Below are 26,416 nucleotides of genomic sequence, written 5' to 3'. Positions count from 1 at the left end.
CCCATTATCAGATCAAGAAAATCTATCTTGTATTGCTTGTATCAATTAAAATGGACTCGACTGACTGGGTAATTTTACTTGAAAATAGACAGAAAAATAAGCTTGTTGAAACATGTGGGGCCCTCAGTTTTGCTGTGTTGACGTCACTGTTTGGCATTTTTAAATATTTTTTTAATAATTGTTTTTATTTTTGGATATATTTTCATTTTTTTGTACGCACATAATTATGAATGTGGTCATACACAGTTTTGATGCCCTACCTGAAAATGTACTAAGTTCTGTAAATAGCCACAAAAATATAAGAGAATTAATTAAATGAGAAGGTGAGTCCACACTTTTGGCCTGTACTGTACATACATACATACATACATACATACATACATACATACATACATACATACATACATACATACATACATACATACATACATACATACATACATACATACATACATACATACATACATACGGTACATACATACATACATACATACATACATACATACATACATACATACATACATACATACATACATACATACATACATACATACATAGCCTATATAGCCTACATACATAGGCCTACAAAGTACATAAACACATACATAGGCCTACATATAGTGGGCTACATACTCACTGCATATAGTGCTGCAACCGAGCATGTCATGAATGGTCCATATTTCTTTCTATCCTATGTGTTGTTCTGCATAGTTGGTCAATTTTGTATACTCAGCAAAAGAGGGCAAAAAGAACAATGCAGTAGCCTACCTGATAGGATTTGCTTTCAGTAATACTGTTATATAATCTCTGGTAAACACTAATGAAATATAGTTTAAGGTTACTGCTTCTGCAACATGCATACATGCATCCTTGAGTAGCTTTAAAGTTTAAAGTGTGATGGTACTGAAAGTTAGAAATAAGAAAATGTGAAAATTGTTGAAATAAGTAACCTGAGTAGAAACTAAATCATTGAAATGCCCAGCGTCTGTTTAGTAATACTTGTACTTGCATCAGAGGCTTTGAAGATTAGACTTCAAACACACTCCTAAACTCTGGATTTAACCCAAATAGCAAACTAAATTTCTGGCATGCAGGCTTGCAAACTGTTTACGGGAACAAGAGAGAAGTCGCGTTGTGGCGAAGCTGAGCGCACGGGAAAGGGAGGGGGCGCTCGAGCGAGGTGATGCCCTTGAGTAAGCCACCAGCGAGACTGATCCGCGGCCCCCACATACGACACAACTGACGGGGGTCCGCTGAACAGAGGAGGGCAGCGACAGCGACAGAGAGACGGGGTTTGAGTCACTGCAACTGCCGCTAGAAATCAAGAGGACATCCTGCGCCGTCACTGGCCAAACATCTTCCGTAGAGACAGGTGGGCATCCTTTGAATTTTTTTCATTTCTCGCGTATTGCGTGTTTCATGAATAAAAGAAGCCTATTTGGCTGGTGAGAGGCTATGCGAGAGCCAGTGCGTCGCAGTCGCACTAATCCTCATATTGTTTTGTTTGATGTGTACTCGTGTCTGGATCGATTTCCTTTTGTTCCTTAGTTGGGTTTTGCGTGTCACTTTGGCGTTTTATACACAGTTTTTCGTTGAGGGCGTTGTTTTGGAACTTAACAAGGCAGTTAGGCTTCTTATATGTACCCTATCGAATCGATACACTATATTTTCTATTTTGTATGAACTTTTCGCCGTAGGCCTATATGAAGATGGAGGGGCTTAAAAGGATCAATAATATCTTCGGTTTTGATGATGGAGCAACTCCATTGACCCTCAATTGTTGAGAAAAAGAACAACAACAGTAGGCTTCAACACAACTTTATGCCTAGCCTAGGCTCTTGTCTTCTTGTTTGGGCGACACTAGGTCTCAGCTGACTAGTTGTTTCACTTTCACTTATTAGCTACTTATGTCCTGCTGTGTGTAGGCTATGGTATGCTTTGACTAAGCTAAATGAGACTTGGTTGGATGTCAGTTCCGTAGGCTATCCTGAAAAGTATAACATTCATCAAGCCGACTGTAGGCTAATCCGAAAGGTGTCGCATTCGAATTGTTTTTATTTTCTCTCTCTCTCTCTCTCTCTCTCTCTCTCTCTCTCTCTCTCTCTCTCTCTCTCTCTCTCTCGCTCGCTCACTCTCTCTCTCTCTCTCTCTCGCTCGCTCTCTCTCTCTCTCTCTCTCTCTCTCTCTCTCTCGCTCGCTCTCTCTCTCTCTCTCTCATAGGCATGTAGCCTATGGCGAGTTGGGCACGTCTCTATAGGCGAAACTATTTCGGTGATGGCGCAGGCGGGAAGCTAAAGCAGCCTGCCAAGTTTCCCTCTGTGTTGTAGGCTACCCTAATTTTATGCTAATGGGTTTTCCTAATTAGCTTAAGATCAAGTTGACGTTTGTAGTTCACATTGCATTGTCGACATTGACCTGTTTCTGTTTGTGAGCTGCCTACTAGTAGCTTAAGAAAGGCTGAGTTGACAACTTTTGGCTTTACGCTTCATCTTCGCTGTCCAGGGTGCTGATACTAATCCCACCTCGTAGGTGCTTCAAAAGAGCAGGGAGATGGGCGTGGCTGCAAACACTGTGATCCTCGCGTGCTTCTCGGTGGCTTTGATCGCGCGGGCCTGGAGTCAAGAAGGTTCGTGTCTGCAGGATGGAAGGCACAAAGTAGTCCCGAGCCCGGAGCCGCATCTGAAGGAGTGCTCGCTCTACACAGATAGTAAGTTTAAAGTCTTGGCTCACTGACACCGTTTTGATTTTGTGTGGCTTTTAAGGAAGAAAAGCCATGTTTCAGGACTGTATCTAGGCTACAATAAAACATTCCATATAGTTTACAGACCACTGTTTGTGATTGCAGTAAAGGGTAATGAATTCCATTTTGCACATCTGAAATGATTGAATGCTATAGTAAACATCCTGTTTTCATGCCCACTTTTGTTCCCCAGGTTGTGTTGGGCTAATTAACTATAGGCCTATGCGTGCACAATACACATACAGTGCAGTGAGTGACATTGGTCAGTGCTTTGTAACGGACACGTCTCACAACCTTTCCTCCCAATCTTATTCTACTTTCCCAGATGCCTGCTGCTCAGAGGGGGATATCCATGATCTGCTCTCTCCTGCTGCCAATGTGGAAAAAGCCCAGTGGGACAAGTGTGGAGGCCTGAGCCCAGTGTAAGAAGCCCCAATTCCCTCTTCTGTCTCAGTGACTTAGTGGCTACAGCCGGGCACATCATATCTAGCCAGACAGGCGGAGGGGGGGGATAGGAGGCGTGTAATGCAATTATTTGGGTGTGAGTCATCTGTCAGCATGGGGCTCGAAATGCAATTGCATCACTTGTGCGTTTCAGTTCATGTTTGTACACATTTTCGCCAATGTCCACATACTGTTCCCTCTGTTCTTTCTCCATTTGCACAAAAATTGCCTTTTTATGGTAACTGTTTCTTCAGGCATAGATTCTTTCTGTCTCTCGTTCCTTCCTTCTCTCTCCCCCTCTCTCTCTCGCTCTCTTTCAATTCAATTTTCAATTCATGTTTGCTTTATTGGTACGCCCGTTCGTAGTGTCAGCATTGCCAAAGCTTTCAGAGAACAATAATGTAACAATATTACAGTCATTTTATATGTAAAGGCATCTCTCTCTCTCTCTCTCTCTCTCTCTCTCTCTCTCTCTCTCTCTCTCTCTCTCTCTCTCTCTCTCTCATGTTTCCTATGTCTCTCTCTCTCTCTCTCTCTCTCTCTCTCTCTCTCTCTCTCTCTCTCATGTTTCCTATGTCTCTCGTCCTCAGCTGTGAGAGTTTCCTGAAGCGTGTGCTGTGCTTCTACCGCTGTTCTCCTGATGCCGCTCGCTGGCCTCACCCTCAGCGGACCGCCGGCCTCAAGGCCGTGCCTCTCTGCCACAGCTTCTGCAAAGACTGGTGAGGACCACAGTCATTAGACTTTCACAATTGTTCAAATTTGTATTCGTTTTTACTCAGTCTTTACTTTAATTGGTTAGAATCATTTGGTTAGTTTAAATATAACAAGGGCTTTCATGGCCTTTGTTAGACAGCGGGGATGTATACAGGGTTCTAAATTGATACCAGCCAACCGGACAAATGCAAGTGAAATTTCAGTTTGGCTGGTAGAAAAGACCACATTACTAGCCCCTTTGACCCATTAGTGTGTGTTTGGCTTGAAAGATTAATATCTACTGGTCGTTTTGGCTGGTGATGAAAAAGTTCATTTAGAGCCCTGGATTTATTCATTTATAGGAACTAGAACCCTGAATTTGTTGCTACATATGACTGGTGAGGACCACAGTTTGGTTAGTTTAACCCCTTAAGACGCGGCTTTATACATTTGTTGTTACCAGTATGGTAATGACCAAGTCGTGGTGCATTACTAAAGGGCCTGTGTTGTGTCATAGTATTGTAGTGCTATGGTAGTTACATTTCAATGACTATTACAGCGTGCCACTGGAGTTACGGCGCGCATTAAGGGGCTACATATACCTAGGAATCTCATGGCCTTTGTTTTTACAGCTGGGATGTAAGATTTATAGGAACTAGAACCCTACATGTTTTGCTACATATGACAGTTGACACTGGACTTTTTTATTCATGTTAGTGCAACCCATCAGAGGCTTTTCCCAGCATTGTATTCTATTATATATTATATACATATATATATATATATATATATATATATATATATATATATATTATATTCTATATTCTATATATATGCTTTATAACATCTGTCATAGTTATCTGGATTTTAACTGGCTGTTATTGGCCTGATCATCATCTCTCCATGTAGGATATTGCTCTCACCACACCCCCAGGTCATGAACAAATGGCATTCTCAGGCCCATCATGCACTTGGCTCTAACAGCTCCCAGGAATGAATGTGAGGAGTGTACGAAGTAAAATGCAGTGTTAATGCAACACTTAGTGAGTAAATTTTTAGCACATTCTAAAGTGTGTTTGGTCTCGGAGTACTCTCCAAGTGAATTAACACTGTGTTTTACTGTGTGGGTGGTGTGCAAATTACAAATATAATCTGCATAAGGAAGGTCTATTTAAGGTCTATCAACCATCATGGGACCAATTTATGAAGCTTAAGTGGACTTTGTCACTACATGCTGCACATTAGTATGTATGATATCTTCCTTAGTAAATACATGTGTTTGTAAAACGAGAGAGAAGACAGGGGAAATACTTAGGCCTATTTGTTGGTTATGGTGTTTGGGGATAAGACAGTGCCAGAGAAATGTGACTATCATTTGAAAGGCCATGTTATACAGTTCCATATGAAATATGACATGAAAACCTCCAAATATAAATATCTTACAATTAAGTTGATAAAGCAACTTTAGAAATGATTCACAATAAAGAATCTTTGTCTTTTCTGGGGATCTAGTCAAGGTAGTAGGTTGTTGTCTTTTCTGGGGATCTAGTCAAGGTAGTAGGTTGTTGTCTTTTCTGGGGATCTAGTCAAGGCAGTAGGTTGTTGTCTTTTCTGGGGATCTAGTCAAGGTAGTAGGTTGTTGTTGTCAAGGTGGCTGCCTGTTAAGTGCAGGGGGAAACTATGGACAGGAAAACATGTATTGAACATTAGTCCATACAGTATTTATCAAGTCAAATCTTTTTGTAGATACCTTTTGGTCTTTTATGACTATGTAATTTTATGGCAGTACAGTGAGAGGTTGGGAGGAAACGAGTGGGAGAGAGAGACGGGGAAGGATCGCCAAAGGACCCAGGCCGGAATCGAACCCGGGTCGCCGGCACAGCAGCCCAGTTAGGCCATGGTAGGGCCCAGTTAGGCCACGGTAGGGCCCAGTTAGGCCATGGTAGGGCCTGTCAAGTCAAATCTAAGAGATCATCTCTGTTCCAGGTATGATGCCTGCAGGCTGGACCTGACGTGTGCTCGAGACTGGGCTACAGACCCCAGAGGGAAGAACTGCACTGGGAGCTGCGTTCCCTACCAACAGGTGAGCTTCTGGGATCATCTACAAGGGAGCCTGCCAGTGTTATTACATAAAGCTCAGAAAGGCTACATAAGACACACTGAGTGAGCCCTCCGTTAACATATTCAATCGACAAGATGTTAAATCAACCCTCTAAATCAGGGATGTCAAACTTAGGCCCGGGGGCCAAATTTGGCCCGGGGAGCCATTTTATTTGGCCTGCGAGATATTTTCAAATGTGTATTAAAGTTGTCCCACAGACACCATTAGTGTATAGCGTAACACGAGTTAAACATGAAATTTGCTGTGTCACAGGATGTGCAGACACATTTTAACTAACAAATATGATGGGAAAGAGTGTATGTGAAATTTAAACTCAAGTATGAACATGCATGCACTATTTTAGTCCATTTTTAAAAAGTAATGGTTGAATTCGGCCCGCGACTTCGTTCCAGATTTTGATTTTGGCCCTCGGTCAATTTGAGTTTGACACCCCTGCTCTAAATGTTGTATTAGCACTTCATACACTTATTTACTGAGCGAAAAAGGAAGCTGAACTCTTCAACCATGCTCCCACCCTCCCACATGGTACAATGGTGACTGGGGAAGAACAAACGTGGCTGCACGAAGAGAAAGATGAGGAGGTATTAGACTGTCTGAGGAGAAGCCTGTAAGCAGAAATGACAGAGAATGGAAGGCAGATGAAAGAGGGAGGAGGAGGAGGAGGAGGAGGAGGAGAAGGAGGTGGAGGAGAATAAGACAGCAGGAGGAGGAGGAGGAGGAGGAGAATAAGACAGCAGGAGGAGGAGGAGGAGGAGGTGGAGGAGGAGGAGGAGAGAGGAGGAGGAGGAGGAGAATAAGACAGCAGGAGGAGGAGGAGGAGGAGTAGGAGGTGGAGGAGGAGGAGAATAAAACAGCAGGAGGAGGAGGAGGAGGTGGAGGAGGAGGAGGAGGAGAGAGGAGGAGGAGGAGGAGGTGGAGGAGGAGGAGAATAAGACAGCAGGAGGAGGAGGAGGAGGAGGAAGAGGAGGTGGAGGAGAATAAGACAGCAGGAGGAGGAGGAGGAGGAGGAGGAGGAGGAGAATAAGACAGCAGGAGGAGGAGGAGGAGGTGGAGGAGGAGGAGAATAAGACAGCAGGAGGAGGAGGAGGAGGAGGAGAATAAGACAGCAGGAGGAGGAGGAGGAGGAGGAGAATAAGACAGCAGGAGGAGGAGGAGGAGAATAAGACAGCAGGAGGAGGAGGAGGAGGAGGAGGAGGAGGAGGAGAGAGGAGGAGGAGAAGGAGGTGGAGGAGGAGGAGAATAAGACAGCAGGAGGAGGAGGAGGAGGAGGAGTAGGAGGTGGCGGAGGAGGAGGAGAGAGGAGGAAGAGGAGTAGGAGGTGGAGGAGGAGGAGGGAGGAGGAGGAGGAGGAGGAGGAGGAGGAGGAGAATAAGACAGCAGGATGAGGAGATGTTTGATCAGTAATGAATGAGTTGAGATGGTAAATAAAGTTCAGGTGCAAATGAACGAGAGAAAAGCAGCCAGTGGCAAAAAATGGAAGGTGAAATTGCGGCCATATTCTCAATGCAATGTTATTATATTATATTATATATTGTTGGTGTTATTTTAATATCAGTGATATTTTTTTTATAATGTTATTAGTTCAAAGTTGTCATGGGAGGCAGGCAGTGGGTTGTTAAGTAGGGCAGTCCTTTTCTCCCTTCAAGATGAAGCCAAATGTAGATCAACAGGAAATTGAAGAGATAACAGAAGGACAAGCTGAAGGTGTCTGTGAGGGTGAGGGTGGGGAGATAGCCACCGGTGAGTTAAATATAGACAAGGGAGTGGCTAAGAGGTGAGGGGAAATATAGGGTATTTGTGTTGGAGTCAGCGGAAAGAGAGAGAGAAGGAGAGAGAGAGAGGGGGGGGAAGAGAAAGTAGCGAGAGAAACAGAAAGTACTGAAGAATATGGTACGTTGTGCTGTGTACAGGAAAAAATAAAAGCAGTGTCAATTCAACTTACAGAATACTTTGGGACCAAACACAATCTAGAAGATGTTGAATCAACTCTCCAAGTTACAAATTAGCACTGTAAAAATACTCTGTACTGAACTGGGCGGAGGAAACAGTGACTGGAGCACGTGAGTACACGTGAGCAAAAGATGTAAGATAGAGACAGAGTTAGCTTCAACAGTACAAGAGAAATTGAGATTTGCCCTAAAACTGTGGAGAAAAAGAGACAAGACAAGACGAGGACAGTCACAGCTATAACAGTATAAGAGAAATTGAGATTTGCCCTAAAACAGAGGAGCAGTCGAGACAGTCATAGCTACAAGAGTATAAGAGAAATTGAAATTTGCCCTAAAACCGAGGAGGAATAGACAAATAAAAGAGAGGAAGAGGTTAGTCACAACTACAAGAGTACAAGACAAATTGAGATTTGCTCTAAAACTGAAGAGTAGGCGAGACAGAGAGGAGCCATAGAGATAGATAGATAAGGGAGGGGGGGGTACTGGTGGCTGGGCTTCCTGTAATGCAGAGAGGCAGGGACTGAGGATCGCTGGCCGTATGCAAAGAGGCAGAGTGACCCAGGGCTGGTACACAGCTGGCACTGCATGTGAAAGGCAGCCTGACACACGCAGGCACACGCTGGCCTTGTCAGCTCACATCACCATCGCTGACCTTCAGGGCTCTTGCAGTGTGTGTCTGTGTGTCTGTGTGTCTGTGTGTGTGTGTGTGTGTGTGTGTGTGTGTGTGTGTGTGTGTGTGTGTGTGTGTGTGTTCGGATTTTTGTCTGTGCACATGTCTGGGTACATTGTGTGTGTGTGTGTGTGTGTGTGTGTGTGTGTGTGTGTGTGTGTGTGTGTGTGTGTGTGTGTGTGTGTGTGTGTGTGTGTGTGTGTGCGTGCGTGTGTGTGTGTGCGTGCATGTGTGTGTGTGGCGTATGGAGTGTATCCTTTTTTATGTGAGTGGTACAAATAGACTTAAAAAGAAAGCAAAAATAGCACGCTCTGACAAAAGTCAGTTAGTTGAATCACAAACTCATATTATTACAATATAATCCAATACATACTGGCTGCCATTTCATTTCTTCCAGACAAGCTAAACTGCAGTAAAAGACGTTGATCCTTCCTGGAGCCTGGAGTTAGGTGGCGCTTGGTATGCCTTGCTTCCACTAAGTAGATTTGCGACATTGCGATCAAGCTAAAGCACATATTTAAATTTCAAATTTGTTCGATGTTTATGTAACGTGCATAACTTAAAAAGCCGTTTACATATTCACATACACGGCAAAAAAAGAAAGGGAGGAGATAAAGAGTCGGAGAGCGATGGCCCTGCCGTGGCCAACCGGAAGGGCACTCGCCTGCCATGCGGCTGACCGGGGTTCGATTCCCGGCCGGGGTCCTTTGCCGACCCCTCCTCGTCTCTCTCCCAGTTCGCTTCCTGTCCACCTCTTACACTGTCCTATCAAATTAAGACCAAAAAAAATCTTTAAAAAAAAACTAAAAGAATCAGAGAGAGACAGAGAGCGACAGAGAGAGCGAGAAAGAAGCAGACACCCTGTCACCAACTCACAGAGAGGGACACACAGACACTCACACAAGGACAACAACAACAGCAGCCAAATGTTTGTTTCGTGTTGTTGTCCCCTTGGTCTGTGCCAAGTTTGTAAAAATGAGACATGATTAGGGACCGCAAAGTGAGCCAGCCAGCGCTCAGAGCAGCAGCATGCTGTGTGAGTCTGCCCCAGGGTTGCCAGATGAGTCTGATGATTTCCAGCCCAAAAAATGCTCAAAACCTGCCTAGAATCACAAAATCCGGCCCAATTCTATCGATTTCTATGGCAGAAATTGGGCGGGATTTTCTGCTAAATGCCATTTTTTCCCCGTAAAAGGCCATCCTAAGCAGCCCAATTGGGCGGGAAACAGCCCAATCTGGCAACACTGGTCTGCCCTGCTCCTCTACCGGGAGATGCCAGGCCATGGAGCCCAGTGCACCTGTTTGCGAGGCTGCCTAATCGAGATGACAACACTCCAGTGTGTGCTAAGGGGGGGGGGAGGGGGGGGCTGCTCTCGCTGCATGCATGCCCCAAAAAAACAAACCAGAAGATTCCCATCAGATGCGAACACAAAAGGACAAGCGTACACTGTTCTACGCCTGTGCCCTACCCTGATTTCAGATCACATCAGCTGCACCCATGTAATGCAGAGCGGAAAGGTTCATGTTTCTGTCCTTTGCAAACTCTCTTCGTTATTTCCATCTCATTTGTCCGCAAAACAACCTCAGGATAGATCTGCTTTCTCTCTATGCAAGTTTTTCTTTGTTTGTCTGTTTGTTTACCTGATCTGTGTGACCATCCATTCGTCTGACCATCTAGTTAAGTTATGTTTTCATGCAGGGCAAATACTGTTATCTATTATTGGACTTTCACTTTATTGCATAATAATAGCCACATCATGTTGTTAGCTAGATCAGCGGGGGAGAAGGCACTGTATGCGTTTCAGTCCGTTAGGCAGAAGCCATAATAATAACTCACATCATAGTCCTCTCACGGCGTGTGCTGTTGCTGGATCTTCTGGTCCATAGCTCCTCTGGCCATGGCATCTCTCTCTCTCTCTCTCGCTCTCTCTCTCTCTCTCTCTCTCTCTCTCTCTCTCTCTCTCTCTCTCTCTCTCTTGCTTTAGTGGCACCACAAGGGTCCGCAGGCATCCCAGACTCACGCATACTACCCCTCCTTCCCTCTCTCTCGCACTCTTTCTCGGCCCTTCTCCCTCTCTTCCTCTCTAGCCATCTCTCCTCTCTCTCTTTCTTAAGCCTTCTCTTCTTTCTTTTTTTATTTTTTCCCTCTCTCTCCCTCTCACTCACTCACTCTCTCTTGTCATCTGTCTCTATCCTCCGTACCTCCCCCATCCCCCTCTCTCTCTCCTCTCTCTCTCTCTTTCTCCCTCTCCCGCTCTTGCCATCCTTACTCCCTCTTTGCATGATTCTGTCCCCCCCCCCTCTCTCTCTCTTTCCCCTCTCTCTCTCTTTCTCTCTCTCTCTCTCTCTCTCTCTCTCTCTCTCTCTCTCTCTCTCTCTCTCTCTCTCTCTCTGTCCCTGTCCCTGTCTATAAGTACTGGCACTGAGGGCACTGGCATCTCCACGCCAGCGCCAACATGGAAAGACAGCTTGTCAACATCCATGAAGCTGAGAGTACCATGAGTGTCTCTCTTCTTTCTCTGTCTCTTTCTCTTTCTCTCCCTCTGTTCATCTCTTCCTCTCTTTATTTCCCATTCTCTTGATCCCTTACTCTTCTCCTTTTCACTCACATTCACTCATGCACATGCAATCTCACACTCATACTGTGATGCGATAGATAGATAGATAGATAGATAGATAGATAGATAGATAGATAGATAGATAGATAGATAGATAGATAGATAGATAGATAGATAGATAGATAGATAGATAGATAGATAGATAGATAGATAGATAGATAGATAGATAGGACTGACAAAGCATACAGGGAAAGCATGCATAAACATGGTTCTGCACAAATATGAACAGAAGAGTCATGAATATACAATCAAGCTCAACCATTGTGTACTTGGGGCGACACTAACGCAACCAAAGATGGAGTGGTGCAGTTGCAGGATGTCTCAGTGTGTCACTCACATGTGGACGTGTGAAATGCGTCCGCCTCCTTCACTCCCGCCCGCCGCCCGGCCTGAAGACACAGCTTATGGTGTCAGCCAAGCCCAGAGCCACAGCAGAGTGGCAGCTTTGTCCTTCCTCGTCAGTCGATACTTCTCAGCCGAATTTACCCTGAGTGTCCGGAGTGACTCACCGCTAATCCCTTCATCAGACAGAAACGGGGGGAAGATGGAGAGAGAGAGAGAGAGAGAGAGAGAGAGAGGGGAAAGGGTAGTTGGTGTTTCGAGGAAAACAGAAATGAGCAATGACAAATGTGCCAAAATGCAGGGCTTCCAAAAAACCTAAGTGTCTCTTCAAGTGCCTCTAAAGGTGTTGGTGAATTGCATCTGAAGTGTTTGTGCCCCAGCTCCTACACATCTAAAGGTGTTGATGGAACTTTTGGCAGGTGCTGAAATTTATTTCATGAAAATTCATAACACGGTCAGACTGCAAATAGCTTCACAAACAAACATCGTTGAGACACAACACAGGTGCACCGAAACATGCCGTCTAGCTTATTTATTTAATAGTCTGGCAAAATGTCACATCCTTTGAAGAGCTCTCCACAAGTATTTATAAATATGCCACATTATGTCCTCTTCGATATGTGGGTGTAGTCAGTGTGTTATGGCAAAAGGCAATGAAAGGTCGACAAACAGTCTGACCTGTGTGCTGTGGCCAAGGTCATAAGGCAGAGATTACCCTTTGGTAAGACTGAAATCTGCATTTGTAGAATTGGAACACGACCTTTGTTCATACTTCCGTGAAGGCTTTACACCAGCAGAGTGCAAAGATCGTCAAAGCTGCTATTTTTTTTTTTTTTTTACTATACTCAAGTGAAGCAATGATGTGTGTGCATTTTCTTCGTTTTCGTCTTTATTGCAATTTGTAGATTATTTCAGACGGTTGTTTTTACTTAAAGGAAAATAAATAACATGTTTTTCAAGACATCCAAAGCATGTCACATTTGCAGAGGCCACATTGTTAATGCCACCTTGCTAACCACCATAACCCAGCATGCAGTTATTGTTATACTGTACGTTACCTTAAGTTACTTAAAGGGACACTGTGTGAGATTTTTAGTTGTTTATTTCCAGAATTCATGCTGCCCATTCACTAATGTTACCTTTTTCATGAATACATACAACCAGCATCAAATTCTAAGTATTCATTTTGACTGGAAAAATTGCACTTTTCATACATGAAAAGGGGGATCTTCTCCATGGCCCGCCATTTTGAATGTCCAAAAATAGCAATTTTTAGCTGCAAAAATGACTGTACTTGGACCATACTAGAAAATATTTGTTTATTACTAAGTAAACTTTCACGTAAAGATCAAATTTGGCAATAGGCAGCCCAGTTTCAATGAGCAGCATAGTTGCAGTACCTTTTTTGACCATTTCCTGCACAGTGTCCCTTTAAGTAAGTTAAGTTATACATTATGACTTGGTGACATTCTGGTAACAGCTTATAAGACTCATAAGAAGGGTCATGTCTTAAGAGTTTAATGAAGTAAAGAATGTGTAGAGTACTTGGTGGAATAACGAGACATCTCTGGCTAGCTGCTGTACTCTCCACTGCCATGGCACACTAATTGAGGCTATAATCCCGCTTCCCATGAAAATCAAAACACAGCTAATGTTAGTTATTAGTTGTGTGTTTCTTGGAAATCCAGTGGTTTAGGCCTGATCCCTGCGCATGTTTTGATGTATTACTGAGGCTCCTTAGAGTTGCTTAAGTAGCCATGGGAAACAGTCTTACCGGGCCAATACACCGGCGGCGACAAGATTAAGTGACAGAGAATCGCTGGACTGAGCAGCAAGAGCGATACGAGCAATAAAAGCGACAAAGTATGTCCGTTAAAAGCAGAATGCAAGCTGTCGTCGAACTGCATCACAGCTCATTTGCATAATATTCGCTTAAGTCCAGTGGTGTAGTCTACGTAGAACGCGAGTTTACGGAGTATACCCACTTCTAAATTTCAGGGATTTCAGTATACCCACTTAAAATTGATTGATCCATTGTTTTGAATGGCACATATATATATACAGTATACCCACTTCAACAAAATTTCAAATATACAGTATACCCACTTCAAAAAAGTAGACTACACCGCTGCTTAAGTCCAACTACAAACTGTAGCTGAAGTTGCTCAAATCGACTCTAGTCGGCTGTCGCCTGCGACTCAATACCAAGACAATGACTTCAGTCACCGGAATCGTTCAAGTCGCGTCTGGCCTATTCATGCCTTTATCGTCGAGCCAGGCTACCAGGGGTGAAAAGTAATGTTGTGAAATGGGAACAATGGGAATCATTTTTATGCCACTGACAAAAGGAGTAATTCACCAGTCACACAATAGTACATCATTATTTGCATACTGTATTGATTAGATAATGCAGGCCTGTATTCTACTAGTGGGGCTCACGAGCCAGATCTGGCTCGTTTAAGGTTTCCTTTAGCCCAGGGACTGACTTAACGTTTGTAGTGTGTAGGGTGTATGTAATGTGACCCCTGAAAACCCAGTGATTTTTCCATTCAGCCCTCCGAAGTTTCCGAAATTGAAAAGCACTGACATAATGATTCTCACTCTGATTCTCCTTCTCCATCCTGTGTTACAGATGTACCAGCATGGCCGTGACCTGTGCGAGAGCCTATGGGGTGATGCCTTCATGGTAGTGGAGGACGAGGCGGTAGGCAACGGAGGGGCCGGTGGTAATGGTGGTAATGGTGGTAATGGCGGTGAAGAGGGAGAGAGCCACACCTGCGGCTGCCTGAACCTCAGCCCCTCCGACCGGGATGCCATCGCCGCCCTGCGCGCCCGCGAAGAGGACCCAGAGGAGCTGGACACCACCAAGATGGGGCTCCCTCAGTACCGCGCCCCCTGCGCTGCGGCAGGGTCCGCACAGAAGCCCGCCGCGCCACCAGTGCTGCCCCCACAGGCTCGGAAGACTGGTGGCGGCATCAACAGCATCCTGCGCAAGCGATCGGTGCCCGTGGCGGAGAGCGATGGTGAAGGCAGTGCCAGCGGCTTCGAGGGGACGGTTTGAGCGGCAGACCCTTGACTGTGCCCTTTGACCCTCTTGTTAAACTAAACGGTAACACTTTACAATAAGGGATGCATAAAAAGCATTATAAAGACTTAGTAAATAATTAACTCATGATAAACTAAACATTAACACATGTTTTTTATTAACTACGTTTTTTTAATGCATTACAAAATATCTTTGAATACTACGTTCAAGATTTTACAACATTTAACAACAAACATTTCTTAATGTTTTGTTCGTCATTAGTTACTAATTATTTACAAAGTCTTTATAATGCTTTTTATGAATCCCTTATTATAGTGTTACCAACTAACCAAACCTTGGCGACTCTAGTTGTCCCAGTATTATATATAACCTGTTTCTATATCCTGTGCAACTCACACCCAACACTGTTCTTTTTTATTTACATGTAAAGGTACCTGACTGGAAGTGAATCAGTGGTTTTGGTGTATTCGCAAAAAGTAAATGCAAAAAAAGCAATGCTAAATAGTTTTTCAAACCTTTAAATTAAAAGCATTTCAGTGGCTCAATCTTGTATGGTGAGTTGGGCCGTCTGGGCAAAAAACACAGCAGATTTGGAGAAGTGGCCCATCTCTCTAGATAAAGAGATAAAAACTGTTTAGTGTTGCTTTAAAATTTGGCTTCATGGACAATAGCATTGCAACTGTATTGAAGAATATGTGAGAAACATGTAGTCTTGACACACAAAGTATTTACAAAGTCTGGGAAAAAACCCACTTTAAGCTATGATTCGTGTCAGGATGTGATTTGTGTAGGATCAACGTATACACACACAGAGGTATGAAATAATTTGGGTCAGATTTGTCTAAAAAGGTCAGGCGGACGTTACATCACTCTCTGGCATAGGGAGTTGGCCCCGTTTGAGAGTAGAGGTGGCGAAGGTCAGGGCACAATCCGGAACAAACTGCTCCTGTTTGCCAGATCCCCTGGCCTATGTACCTCTCTCTGGCCAGCGAGTCCAATCCTCTGAAAACACCAGATGGGAACAAACCCCTTGTACTAGCTTGCACATTGCATGAAATCTTTATTGACTGATCATTTGTGGATGTATATAGTGTGTGAAAGATCATGCTGGAGATTTTTAAGTTCCAATGAGAGATCTGAAATACTAGCTGAAGTTCTGTAGAAGAAGAATGTAAGGTTCAATAAGCATTAAATGTATACAGCTACTGTGCGCGGTGCTGTGCTGCTGTCCTTTTTTGTAAAAAGCCATTTTTTAAAGTTTGGAAAGAGTTTTGTTTTGAATCCGTAGAAATGACAGCAATTGACAGCAGACACAACATTTTGTGTTTCCAAAACAATACGATTTTTGTTTTGCATCTGTGTGTATGTCAGATTGTATTTAGATTGAACAACAAGCCAGTGTCACAGCTCATCGTTATAACATCTACCTGAACTGAAAAAAATGAAAAACAAAATGGAGTAGCCTCAGATAGAGCTGGTCTGTCTGAATATAGTGACGTGACAATGTAATGGTAATTCTGTGCTGTTTCCTTTGATGTCCTATAAATAAAGGCTCTATTTCTAGAACCATCTTTTGTTTATTTCTGCGTACAAGGTCAAGAGGGCCTCATATGTCTACAAAATAAAGGTCAATTGTCCACAAGGGACTGAGAGAGTGAGAGAGAGAGAGAGAGAGAGAGAGAGAGAGAGAGAGAGAGAGAGAGAGAGAGAGAGAGAGAGAGAGAGCGAGAGATGAGAATTGGGGTCAGGACAAAATGCCAGGCTTAATTGCTTTGTTATGCCTCCCTCAGCAGGATTTGCATTGATTTTGCACGTGTGCTGGATAAAAGACCTTAAAGACATAGTTCAGCCTTATTGAGCGAAGTCCTTCATCATCTGTTAAAGACATAGTTCAGCCTTATTGAGCGAAGTCCTTCATCATCTGTTAAAGACATAGTTCAGCCTTATTGAGCCAAGTCCTTCATCATCTGTTAGCACAAGTCTTGTACAGAGCCTGACAAAGTCTAGTCTTTCAGGATTTTTATAACAGGGTCTCCCAAGTCACTCTGACAGTGCATTTCATCAAACTTCACAGGAATTGCCAAAAACTGGACAAAGCCCAATCACTTTTTGTAGTATTATGGCACCAAGGCAGTCTAAAACGGTATGGCAACCTAAAAGCACAGTGAGCAATGTTATCTATAAACTAGAGGCCCGGACACACACTAACACGTTATGTCACTAGTGTTAGTCTGTGTTGTTGTAAAGACAGAAAATAACTTTTAAAAACATAGTGTTCCCATGCTACCCATTTGGCCTTTACAGTGTGATGTTTTAATACACTGGAGAACTCATCTCTTTCACAGATTACATTAATGAAATCTTAAACCTAAAAGAGTTTCCTGAAAAGGTCACCTTTAGCCCACAGAAGGCGTATATAGACCATATTAATAATGTAACAATGAATTCTATGAATTTCGTCCAGGTAACAATTCTTTACTTTTATCACATTATTTCACATCTCATTTCAGTATTGAATCACATCGTTCATTCGAACTCTGTTGTTCATTCATAGAAAAAAGGAAGTCAGAATGAGATCTATGAAGGGGAATGGGGTTTTGGGGGCTACGATGGACTTTAATCTCTCTCCACCCCACCTTATCTGTCCATTTCTTGCAGACAAGTATGTCCACATCCCTTTACCACACAAACATCTTTTACCCATGTCTAAAAATAATGCCTAAGTTTTATGAAATCGTGTATAAGAAATGGGCAACTTTCACAGTATAGGCCATATAAGTAATCCCTCATACACAATGTTTGTATACTTCAGTATATGAAATGGTAGGCCTATGTCTGTTCTATGAGGAAAATAATCTGCCATGTCAAAGACAGCTTGGCACAGAAGACACAGCATGGAGTATACCAACACAAACTATTTAATCATCACGGTTCTTACCAAGTGACGGTTGGTAACGGAATACTAATCAACCTGGAACAACAACCTTCAAATCACTGTCGGATTTTGGAAGTTCAACATCTTATATTGAGAAATGTCTCAGCTGATCAGAGCTAAGGTAAATAGCGGTATTGTGAGAGAGAATGCCTCGGCATTTGCCAGGATTTACAGTTAAGTCGTTTCTCATTTATTCGGGTCTGTCTAGAAACACAATTTTGCCTGGATTTGCGTGGACTTGTGTGCTTATGTGCTTGTTTGTTTTCTTTCATCCCCATCCGCACAAGTGTGAGTGTGTGTGTGTGTGTGTGTGTGTGTGTGTGTGTGTGTGTGTGTGTGTGTGTGTGTGTGTGTGTGTGTGTGTGTGTGTGTGTGTGTGTGTGTGTGTGTGTGTGTGTGTGTGTGTGTGTGTGTGTGTGTGTGTGTGCGTTTGTTTAGATTATAATATTCTTATTTTCTTATTGTTCACCAACATGTGGAATGACATTTACTTAAGCATCAAACCATACATATTACTTCAAACCATTCCACTTCCCATTACTATATTTTGTATAATTTAGGACATTTACATAAAAGCATTCAAAGGGCAAACACACAGGCAGAGAAACACACACACACACACACACACACACACACACACACACACACACACACACACACACACACACACACACACACACACACACACACAGTACCGTCATCAATATCTGTACAGCTATATACGTAGACTTTCAAGAACATGTGCATGTGCATGCTTTCCTGGTGCTGATGTCTGTCCTGTGCTGTCTGGTGACTCAGGAATGCCCCTGTTCTCCCACCAGGGCCGGAATAATGCACAGGCTAGATATGGCTGCAGCCTAGGGCCCCCACCTGCCAGGGGGCCCCACAGGCTAGATATGGCTGCAGCCTAGGGCCCCACCTGCCAGGGGCCCCCACAGGCTAGATATGGATGCAGCCTAGGGAGCCCCACCTGCCAGGGGGCCACCCCACAGGCTAGATATGGCTGCAGCCTAGGGCCCCCCATCTGCCAGGGGCCCACCCCACAGGCTAGATATGGCTGCAGCCTAGGGCCCCCCACCTGCCAGGGGCCCAACAGGCTAGATATGGCTGCAGCCTAGGGCCCTCCACCTGCCAGGGGCCACCCACAGGCTAGATGTGGCTGCAGCCTAGGGCCCCCACCTGCCAGGGGGACCCCACAGGCTAGGCCACCCACAGGCTAGATATGGCTGCAGCCTAGGGCCCCCCACCTGCCAGGGGCCCCCACCACAGGCTAGATATGGCTGCAGCCTAGGGGCCCCCACCTGCCAGGGGCCCCCACAGGCTAGATATGGATGCAGCCTAGGGCCCCCACCTGCCAGGGGGCCCCCACAGGCTAGATATGGATGCAGCCTAGGGAGCCCCACCTGCCAGGGGGCCCCACAGGCTAGATATGGATGCAGCCTAGGGCCCCCCACCTGCCAGGGCCCACCCCACAGGCTAGATATGGATGCAGCCTAGGGAGCCCCACCTGCCAGGGGGCCCCACAGGCTAGATATGGATGCAGCCTAGGGCCCCCCACCTGCCAGGGGCCCCCACAGGCTAGATATGGCTACAGTCTAGGGCCGCCCACCTGCCAGGGCCCCTGCCACAGGCTAGATATGGCTACAGCCTTGGGGCCCCCAACTGCCAGGGCCCACCCCACAGGCTAGATATGGATGCAGCCTAGGGAGCCCCACCTGCCAGGGGGCCCCAGATTGGCCACAAAAAAAATGCAGAATTGTGACAAGATGCAATGTTTCAAAATATCACCTGTCGCGTACAGTAGAATACAGTAGCCATGTTAATTCATAGCTCATAATTATGACACTGTCTCTATGTACATTTGTCATGAAATTTGCCTTCAAAGGGTGCCCACAGTAACCTGCAGCCTAGGGGCCCCAGACCATCTTAAACAGCTCTGCCTCCGGCCATGTTGCCCTGCATTCATTGTCCACCTCTGACGTAGCATGTGCCAGAGAGATGGCTAGTAGGTCATGACAGCACTGGCTGTGTTTGAGCGTGTGTCACACTCAGTCTTCACCCATCCTTGCTGACAATCACACATACACATGCACACATTTCTACACATACACATCTCTGCACACACACACACACACACACACACACACACACACACACACACACACACACACACACACACACACACACACACACACACACACACACACACACACACACACACACACACACACACACACACAAACACTGATCACTATATGCTATGGCAGAAGTACCACAAGGTAAAACTAAAAAAAAATAAATGTTATAGTCAAATATTCATTCTGTGCTGCCAGCCATTTTCAAATTCAGACCGGGGGGTTGCCAGGCTTTCTTCAACATTTGAGTGTTTTATCAAGAGCAATAAAAAAATGAGTTCTTTGTCCATGTGAACAACGAAAATACCAGATCAATGTGTTAGGCCCCACCCCCATATAAAAACATAAATTACTTGATATCAAGTCTTTGGCACTGTGCCACACATTCTGAAAAGACTCGTTTTCAAGTCCATGGCACTCAAAGAGCTACAGAGTTAGCCTGGGAACTCCCATACTGCCTTTAGTTCTACACAATCGTTTCGATCTGAAAGACAGTATGGCGAGGATGACTCATAACGTACAAGATCATGGGATCTGTGTCATAATGGCCAAGCATTCCGACCTTAACAGTTTCTCTGCCCAATCAGAGAGCAGGGCAGTATGTCATAATAGCCAAGTATTCCGGCCCCATACGGAATTTACAATAGGCAACTCCCCAGACCTAATCTCACTTGTGATTAGGTCTGGTGTTAACCAGGCAACTACAGAGTGCCATCAGTGCACAATTTGAAAATTCAGCATTGAGTTTTGGATTGTTCACTTCAAAGCAGAGAGATTTATCAACACGGTGTGGACAGGGCCGGATTAATGCACAGGCTAGATATGGCTGCAGCCTAGAGGCCCCCACCTGTCCGGGGGCACCCCGATTGGCCAAAGGAGGGGAAACCTCCAGTGGCATGCTGTCATAGTCATTGAAAACTTAACTACCATACTGCAATACTATCACATAAAAAAGAGCCTTTAGTAATGTACTATGACTTGGTCATTGCAATTCTGGTAAGAGCAAATTTATAACGCCACACCTTAATTTAACCAATCTTGTTCATACTCCACTCCACAGTTGGCGGACATGTTATCCTTAATTCCTATCGCAAAATTAATTTTTTTGGAGCGAAATTTGCCTTCCATAGGGTCCTCCACCAACCTGTTACCTAGGGGCCTCAAGCCATCTTAATCCAGGCCTGTGTGTACATACCCTATCGCAAAATGTCTGTAGCTTCCACAGCTACAAACTCTTTTGCCCTGATAGAATATGTAGTACGGTAGTGGTTGCAGAGAGAGTGGCCCACTATAAGGTGCAATCAAATATGCTTCCCTTCTCGGCCTGCCTCAATCTCTCTAGTGCAATGCTGTCCTCTGCTGGAATTCAGGCATAATGCAAAAACAAGTGTGTGTGTGTGTGTGTGTGTGTGTGTGTGTGTGTGTGTGTGTGTGTGTGTGTGTGTGTGTGTGTGTGTGTGTGTGTGTGTGTGTGTGTGTGTGTGTGTTGGGGGGGGTCTCAGGTGTGTGTGTGTGTGTGTGCGTGTGTGTGTGTGTGTGTGTGTGTGTGTGTGTGTGTGTGTGTGTGTGTGTGTGTGTGTGTGTGTGTGTGTGTGTGTGTGTGTGTGTGTGTGTGTGTGTGTGTGTGTGTGTGTGTGTGTGTGTGTGTGTGTGTGTGTGTGTGTGTGAAACGATTATGTCTTGAAGTGAAATTAGGAAGGTAGATTAAGGGTTGGCCACCTATACTTATTTCTTGATTGTGTCATCGATTCAAATATGAAACACGCTGTGCTGTTCAAAAGCACCTGCTGACACATTCACATAAGTGAATGCTCAAAACCACATCTCATTTGAGCATAAAACATGTTGTTTCAATCACAAAATAGACAATTTTTAAATAGCTGTACTAATTATCATTTTAGGGTAATAAGAAAAGCGTGATCATTGCCGGCTCTCTTTGGGTAGTTCCAGATGTTTTATAACGATTGTTCAGTATCACGTGTTAGGCCATATAGGCTATGTGCGCCATTGCACCAAGAGGGGGCACTGTGTGCTTACGGATCGAGAAGGAGGGCTGAAAACATACCTTGCCCAAGTGGATCTATATGGGTCATTTTTTTAATTCCAAGATTTAATACAGAACTTGGATTTCCAAATGTTAGAATATGTGCCATTATTATGTTATCTAGTAGGCTAATGAAGGCAGTAGCCTACAACAACTGAATGATGGGTTATAGTTTCGTTATTTTTCTTTATTTTGATACTCATGAGCCGAAATAAATGGGTTGATGTGAGTCTCATTTTTAAGCCTGTCGAGCAAAAAAAAACAAACCCTGCTTGTTCTTGTCTCACAGGAAGTTTCTGTGGGTAGGCTATGTGGAAAATCTATAAGCCATACGTTTAAAGAGGGATCCCTTGTGTTTTTTTAAGTTCTGTGGGTGATTGAGAACAACACTCTGTTCTTCTGAACAACACAAAGGCGTGTGGGCTAGGAAAGGTGCCCACCACCATGGTCCAAGCGTCACTGCTCACATCACAGATTTCCCCAGTCCCACGTAGGTAGTGTGGGCTGGGATCGACCCCTGCGAAAAAAAAGTCCCTCGTTCCTTGGGAGGGCGCTCCAAGCTTGTGCGCACTTTCACAAATGAATCCACCTGACATGGACATCACCTGAGTGTGGAGCTGCTTTTGTGATTGTGTGAAGTGTAAATAGGCGACTGGTCAGGTATTGTCAGAAAATATATCGTTTTCTCCTTTGATTCTGTCAATTCTATCTATAGCCTATTGATTGTCTTCAAATCAGAGATTTAAAAAAAAAAACAGGGTAGGCCTAGATGTTAATTAGCGGTGGAAATCTTTGGGTGGAAGAAATGTGGGTGGATTTGATATTTTCCCTAAAGTCGCCCAAAATAAACCTTCGTGGAAATAACATTAAAGGGAACTACACCTTGAAACTCTCCAAAATAAGACGAACTAGCAAAAGTAGGTTGTGTTTTTCTACGTCTTACTTTCATGTGGCTGGTTTTGAGGATCGTGTCATCACATAGATCTGAAAGCACCTCGGGCAGAAAAACACGCGTCTTTTAGCGCTGACTTGTGGTGTCGCCCATACGAACATCCGTGTGTTTTATTATGACATTTGGGTCTCATTTTTTCAGGAGGACTGATTTTAGTTTTTGTTTATCTCATGTAGGCCTATTCCATGTCAGAAATTTTGATTCTATTAAGCTCCAGGCGTGTCACATCATGTTTATTTTTTAAAAGGGGTGCGGTTGTATTTCATAATGGGTCTCTACGACCTTGGCTATCACTGTGTTATTACGAGTTTGTATTGCTAATTATTATTATCAGAGGGGAAAACGTGCTTATCGCCAACCACTGATGAGCTACTTCAGAAGGAAATGAGCCCACTAACATCGTTGGCGGGGGTTCAATGAAAGCATCCTGAGCTGTGACGTAAAAGCCATGTAAATGACCATATATGGACAGGCAGAAACCATAAGGGAAAGACCTGACAGTGATGTGGGTACCTGGTTTCTAAACAACAATGTACCCCTTTCTATACGACTGCAGTGATCGATTGCCTTTCAGGACATACCAAAACCCAAACAGCATTGTGTATGTCCAATAACTTAATTGTGGAGGTCACTGTGCGTTATAGGCTAGTCTCGCCTTCTCTTCTTAGAAGTGGTGCCATAAATTATGGGAACTGGTTACATAAGACACGGAAGTAGTCTGGAAAAATCCAAGGAGGGGATTGTGTATGTGTGCGCAATGTATAAGAAAACCAAAGAGAGAGCAAAGATACATTTTCTGTCAAATTTTACTTAAATAAACAGTGCACAAACAACAATAAAAAACGTAAACATGTGACATTGTAGAAGTTGGTCAGGATCAACCTGACGAACAAAAAATAATTTACACTTCCATAATGCAGTAGAGCCTATTGCATGACAGTATCATTGGCAACATACAAATAGTCCCATTTGATCAAGACAAACCAGACTATCAACATAGCCTAGGCATGTGCCCACTGGTTCACAACTCTTTCATTCGAGGTAGCCTATACGTTGTCCCGTTCTTGTGCTACAGCTAGACCTTGACAGCGACAGCTGTTTCTCTCTTGGTCCCTTTTGACGGCGCACAGCACCGATGTACCATTTCTCAGTCCCACATGTTAGGCAATTTTAGGTTTGTCGACAAAAGACAGAACAACTAAAATACATAGGCCTGTACCAATCTTAAACCTCCAGTGTTGAATCTTAAATGTCTTTTTAAAACGCCTCCATTTTGCTCGTCAGCATTAGCTGGCAGCCGCTGCTTACATGTCTCAGGACTTTCTGCTTGAGTTGGGCGACTTGTTCCCGCAGCACCGATGCCGTATTGGACAATCCAGCGTTGTCCGACTTCAGGACTTTCACTTTGTCCTCCAGTCGAGCGATGCGCTCCAGCTTGCGCCGCCGGCACTTGGTGGCTGCCAATCGGTTCCTCAGCCTCTTGCGCTCCGCCTTTATCCGTTCCTGGTTCTCCATGTCGATCGGGGACATTGGTGGCGAACCGTCGCTGCTGTGCATGTCTGGCACGGTCTGGGGCTCTTCTTTCAAAGCCAGAAGGCGTTGCGGGTGCAGTCCAGCTGCGGGCAGAGAGTGTTGGAACGGATGCGAGGCGTGCGTCGAGACGTCTTGGTGCTGGTTCTGCTGAGGGTGCGGCGGCAGGTAGCTGATTGTTGTGGAGGGATAGCTGGAGGAGGAAGAGAGGCTGGCGGTGGGACAATAGCTGTTGAGCGTTGTGTATATGGGAGGCTCGGGCTGCAGGGAGGAGCCGAAGACGGGGGCTGCTGCGGAACACGTCGTCACACCACCGGCTCCAATAGACACGTTGGGCGGGGGCAACTGGTTCATCTTGTGAAGCTCGTCAAGTGCCTTGACAAATCCCTCCGCGAAACCCTCCTGCTCGTCGGTGATCCCCCTGCCGTAGAGGTACTGTCCTGGGGTAGGGGTAGTGATGACACCGTTACCGTTTTGGATGATCAACCTCTCCAGTTCTGGAGCAGCGAGCTTGAGCGAGCTGAGGTCTGGGTTAGATGCTTGGTAGAGGTCTGTGTCAGCCCGTAGTTTAAGGTTCCTATAAGATTCAGCGAAACTGACATTCATACTCTCCTTCTGGAGTTTGTAGTCGTGCAAAGCAGCATCTGAATGGCCGTAAGGCATATGGAATGAGTCGTCGTGATAAAATAGCTGCTCCATTTTTGTAGACATAAGAGTCGTTGAAGGCAAAATCGCTTACCACTTCGATGAACAGTCAATAAAGTTTGCTAGTGAATGGACAAGACAGCGTCGTTGACAGGGTGCATTGACTTTCCCCAAAAAGTCTAATATCTGTCCTCTCAGTGCAGTGTGGTCTCCTTGAAGGATGCTTGCCGGTGTTCTCAGCTAAGGTCCTTGCTTGACAGTCCGGAAAGGGTAAAGATCGGTCCAAATAGAAGAATAAGACAGGCAAACCCAAAGGATGTGGCAAACTTCGTATTCTTGTGCTCGTCTGTGTCAAAACAAATTCGTTGAACAGGCTGAGTGTATTCGGTGCCTGTTCCTGACTTTCACTGTAGTGTGCTCTGTCGAATTTGGGACTTCGCCGTCACAGTCCAGTTTATATTTGCAACCAATACGCACAGGGAGTGAGCGCTGATTGGTTGGAAGTGTTGAGATATTTTGTATCCGCCCCTGACAACGGAACGTCACAGGTGTGACGTGATTGCCGGGAACTCATGGATAGTAAACAAGCCCCTGGGCAGGACAGGAGGCGAGCGCGAGAAGCGGTATCAAGAAATAGGCACTTGCGCGGAGAATCAACGTGGGCAATTAAACCGTTTTGCAATTAAGAAGGAAATGGTGTTGTTTTGATTTCTACTTAGGGTAGACTACTTAGGTCTACCGCTTAACGAATGAGCATTGTCATCTGCGGCAAGCAGGTAAAGCGCATCTGGCTTGGCTTTTCAAGAGCATCTAGGCTACTCGGGCGGGTTACTGCACATCTGAATTCATTTTAAAAATCAAGAAACGTGTGCGTCTAGGAGGTGAAATAGCCTAGCCTAATAAATATTGTACTTTGACATGGAACACTAAGGCAAGTGCGTTTCTTCTCAAGAAAATGATATCTAAATAATCTAATGTAATGGTCGGTGTAAGTAGGCTACAGAAAAAGCAAAAAGACACTTAAGTGGTATATGCAACAAAAGCTAATTTTCCCTTAATTCACAGAACGTACGTCAATATTTTTTATTAGCCCGTGGAATATGCAACGATAACCACATACAATGGTGTGCGCTCGAGAGCTATTGCCCGACATATTTTTTTCAGGAAGTGTACAGTCCATAAATGGGCATGCATCCGCTCCGCTTCCTCTCCATAAAAAAGAAGAAGGCACGCTGCATTGGCCCGCCCACTCTGTAAATATACGGCGCAGCTCCTTCGGGACAAGTGAAGGGCCATAGAATCAATCAGCCCGAAATCATTCGGTGGCTAATAACGCGGACAAGGCGCAGTGATTTCCATAATTTGAAATGTCTGTAACGTTAACTACAGAGTCAGCTTTTTGAATATGAAAATTGTCCAACTTCCAAAAATGTACCAGAGTGTGCGCACAATTGTGCTGAGGAAAAAGCCCAGTGCAGTGCATGTGGATGCGTTCTGAGCGCTTCAAAAAGCAAATTTTGTTTAAAGTCAGAGTATAGGCCTTTTGTATTA

At 44.7% G+C, this 26,416-nt stretch overlaps 2 protein-coding genes across 3 annotated transcripts; one reads left to right on the top strand and one right to left on the bottom strand.

The window, feature by feature from the left end:
* Nucleotides 1–1,230: 1,230 nt before the first annotated feature.
* Nucleotides 1,231–16,190, top strand: rtbdn (retbindin). 2 transcript variants are annotated; one of them, XM_063192461.1, is made up of 6 exons: nt 1,231–1,372; nt 2,530–2,707; nt 3,066–3,162; nt 3,775–3,903; nt 5,864–5,960; nt 14,211–16,190. In XM_063192461.1, exons 2-6 carry the CDS (start codon nt 2,551–2,553, stop codon nt 14,637–14,639), a joined length of 909 nt encoding a protein of 302 aa, XP_063048531.1. In that variant the 5' UTR covers nt 1,231–1,372; nt 2,530–2,550; the 3' UTR covers nt 14,640–16,190. The 2 variants fall into 2 exon arrangements, with proteins under 2 accessions (XP_063048531.1, XP_063048526.1); XM_063192456.1 differs by having other exon boundaries at nt 2,503–2,707.
* Nucleotides 16,191–23,478: 7,288 nt separating this feature from the next.
* Nucleotides 23,479–25,320, bottom strand: junbb (JunB proto-oncogene, AP-1 transcription factor subunit b). The gene has a single exon (XM_063192448.1). The coding sequence runs from the start codon at nt 24,929–24,931 to the stop codon at nt 23,948–23,950; it is 984 nt and encodes a 327-aa protein (XP_063048518.1). The 5' UTR covers nt 24,932–25,320; the 3' UTR covers nt 23,479–23,947.
* Nucleotides 25,321–26,416: the final 1,096 nt, after the last annotated feature.

The sequence above is a fragment of the Engraulis encrasicolus genome, chromosome 2 (genome assembly GCF_034702125.1).
Source record: "Engraulis encrasicolus isolate BLACKSEA-1 chromosome 2, IST_EnEncr_1.0, whole genome shotgun sequence".
In the NCBI taxonomy this organism is placed as follows: Eukaryota; Metazoa; Chordata; class Actinopteri; order Clupeiformes; family Engraulidae; genus Engraulis; species Engraulis encrasicolus.
This window is presented reverse-complemented; position numbering and strand designations above follow the sequence as displayed.

Coding starts and splice junctions, on each gene's coding strand:
- junbb (XM_063192448.1), bottom strand. CDS start 24,931: ATGTCTACAAAAATGGAGCAGCTATTTTATCACGACGACTCATTCCAT.
- rtbdn (XM_063192461.1), top strand. CDS start 2,551: ATGGGCGTGGCTGCAAACACTGTGATCCTCGCGTGCTTCTCGGTGGCT. Junction 2,708..3,065: donor GTGCTCGCTCTACACAGATA/GTAAGTTTAAAG, acceptor CTACTTTCCCAG/ATGCCTGCTGCTCAGAGGGG. Junction 3,163..3,774: donor TGTGGAGGCCTGAGCCCAGT/GTAAGAAGCCCC, acceptor TCTCGTCCTCAG/CTGTGAGAGTTTCCTGAAGC.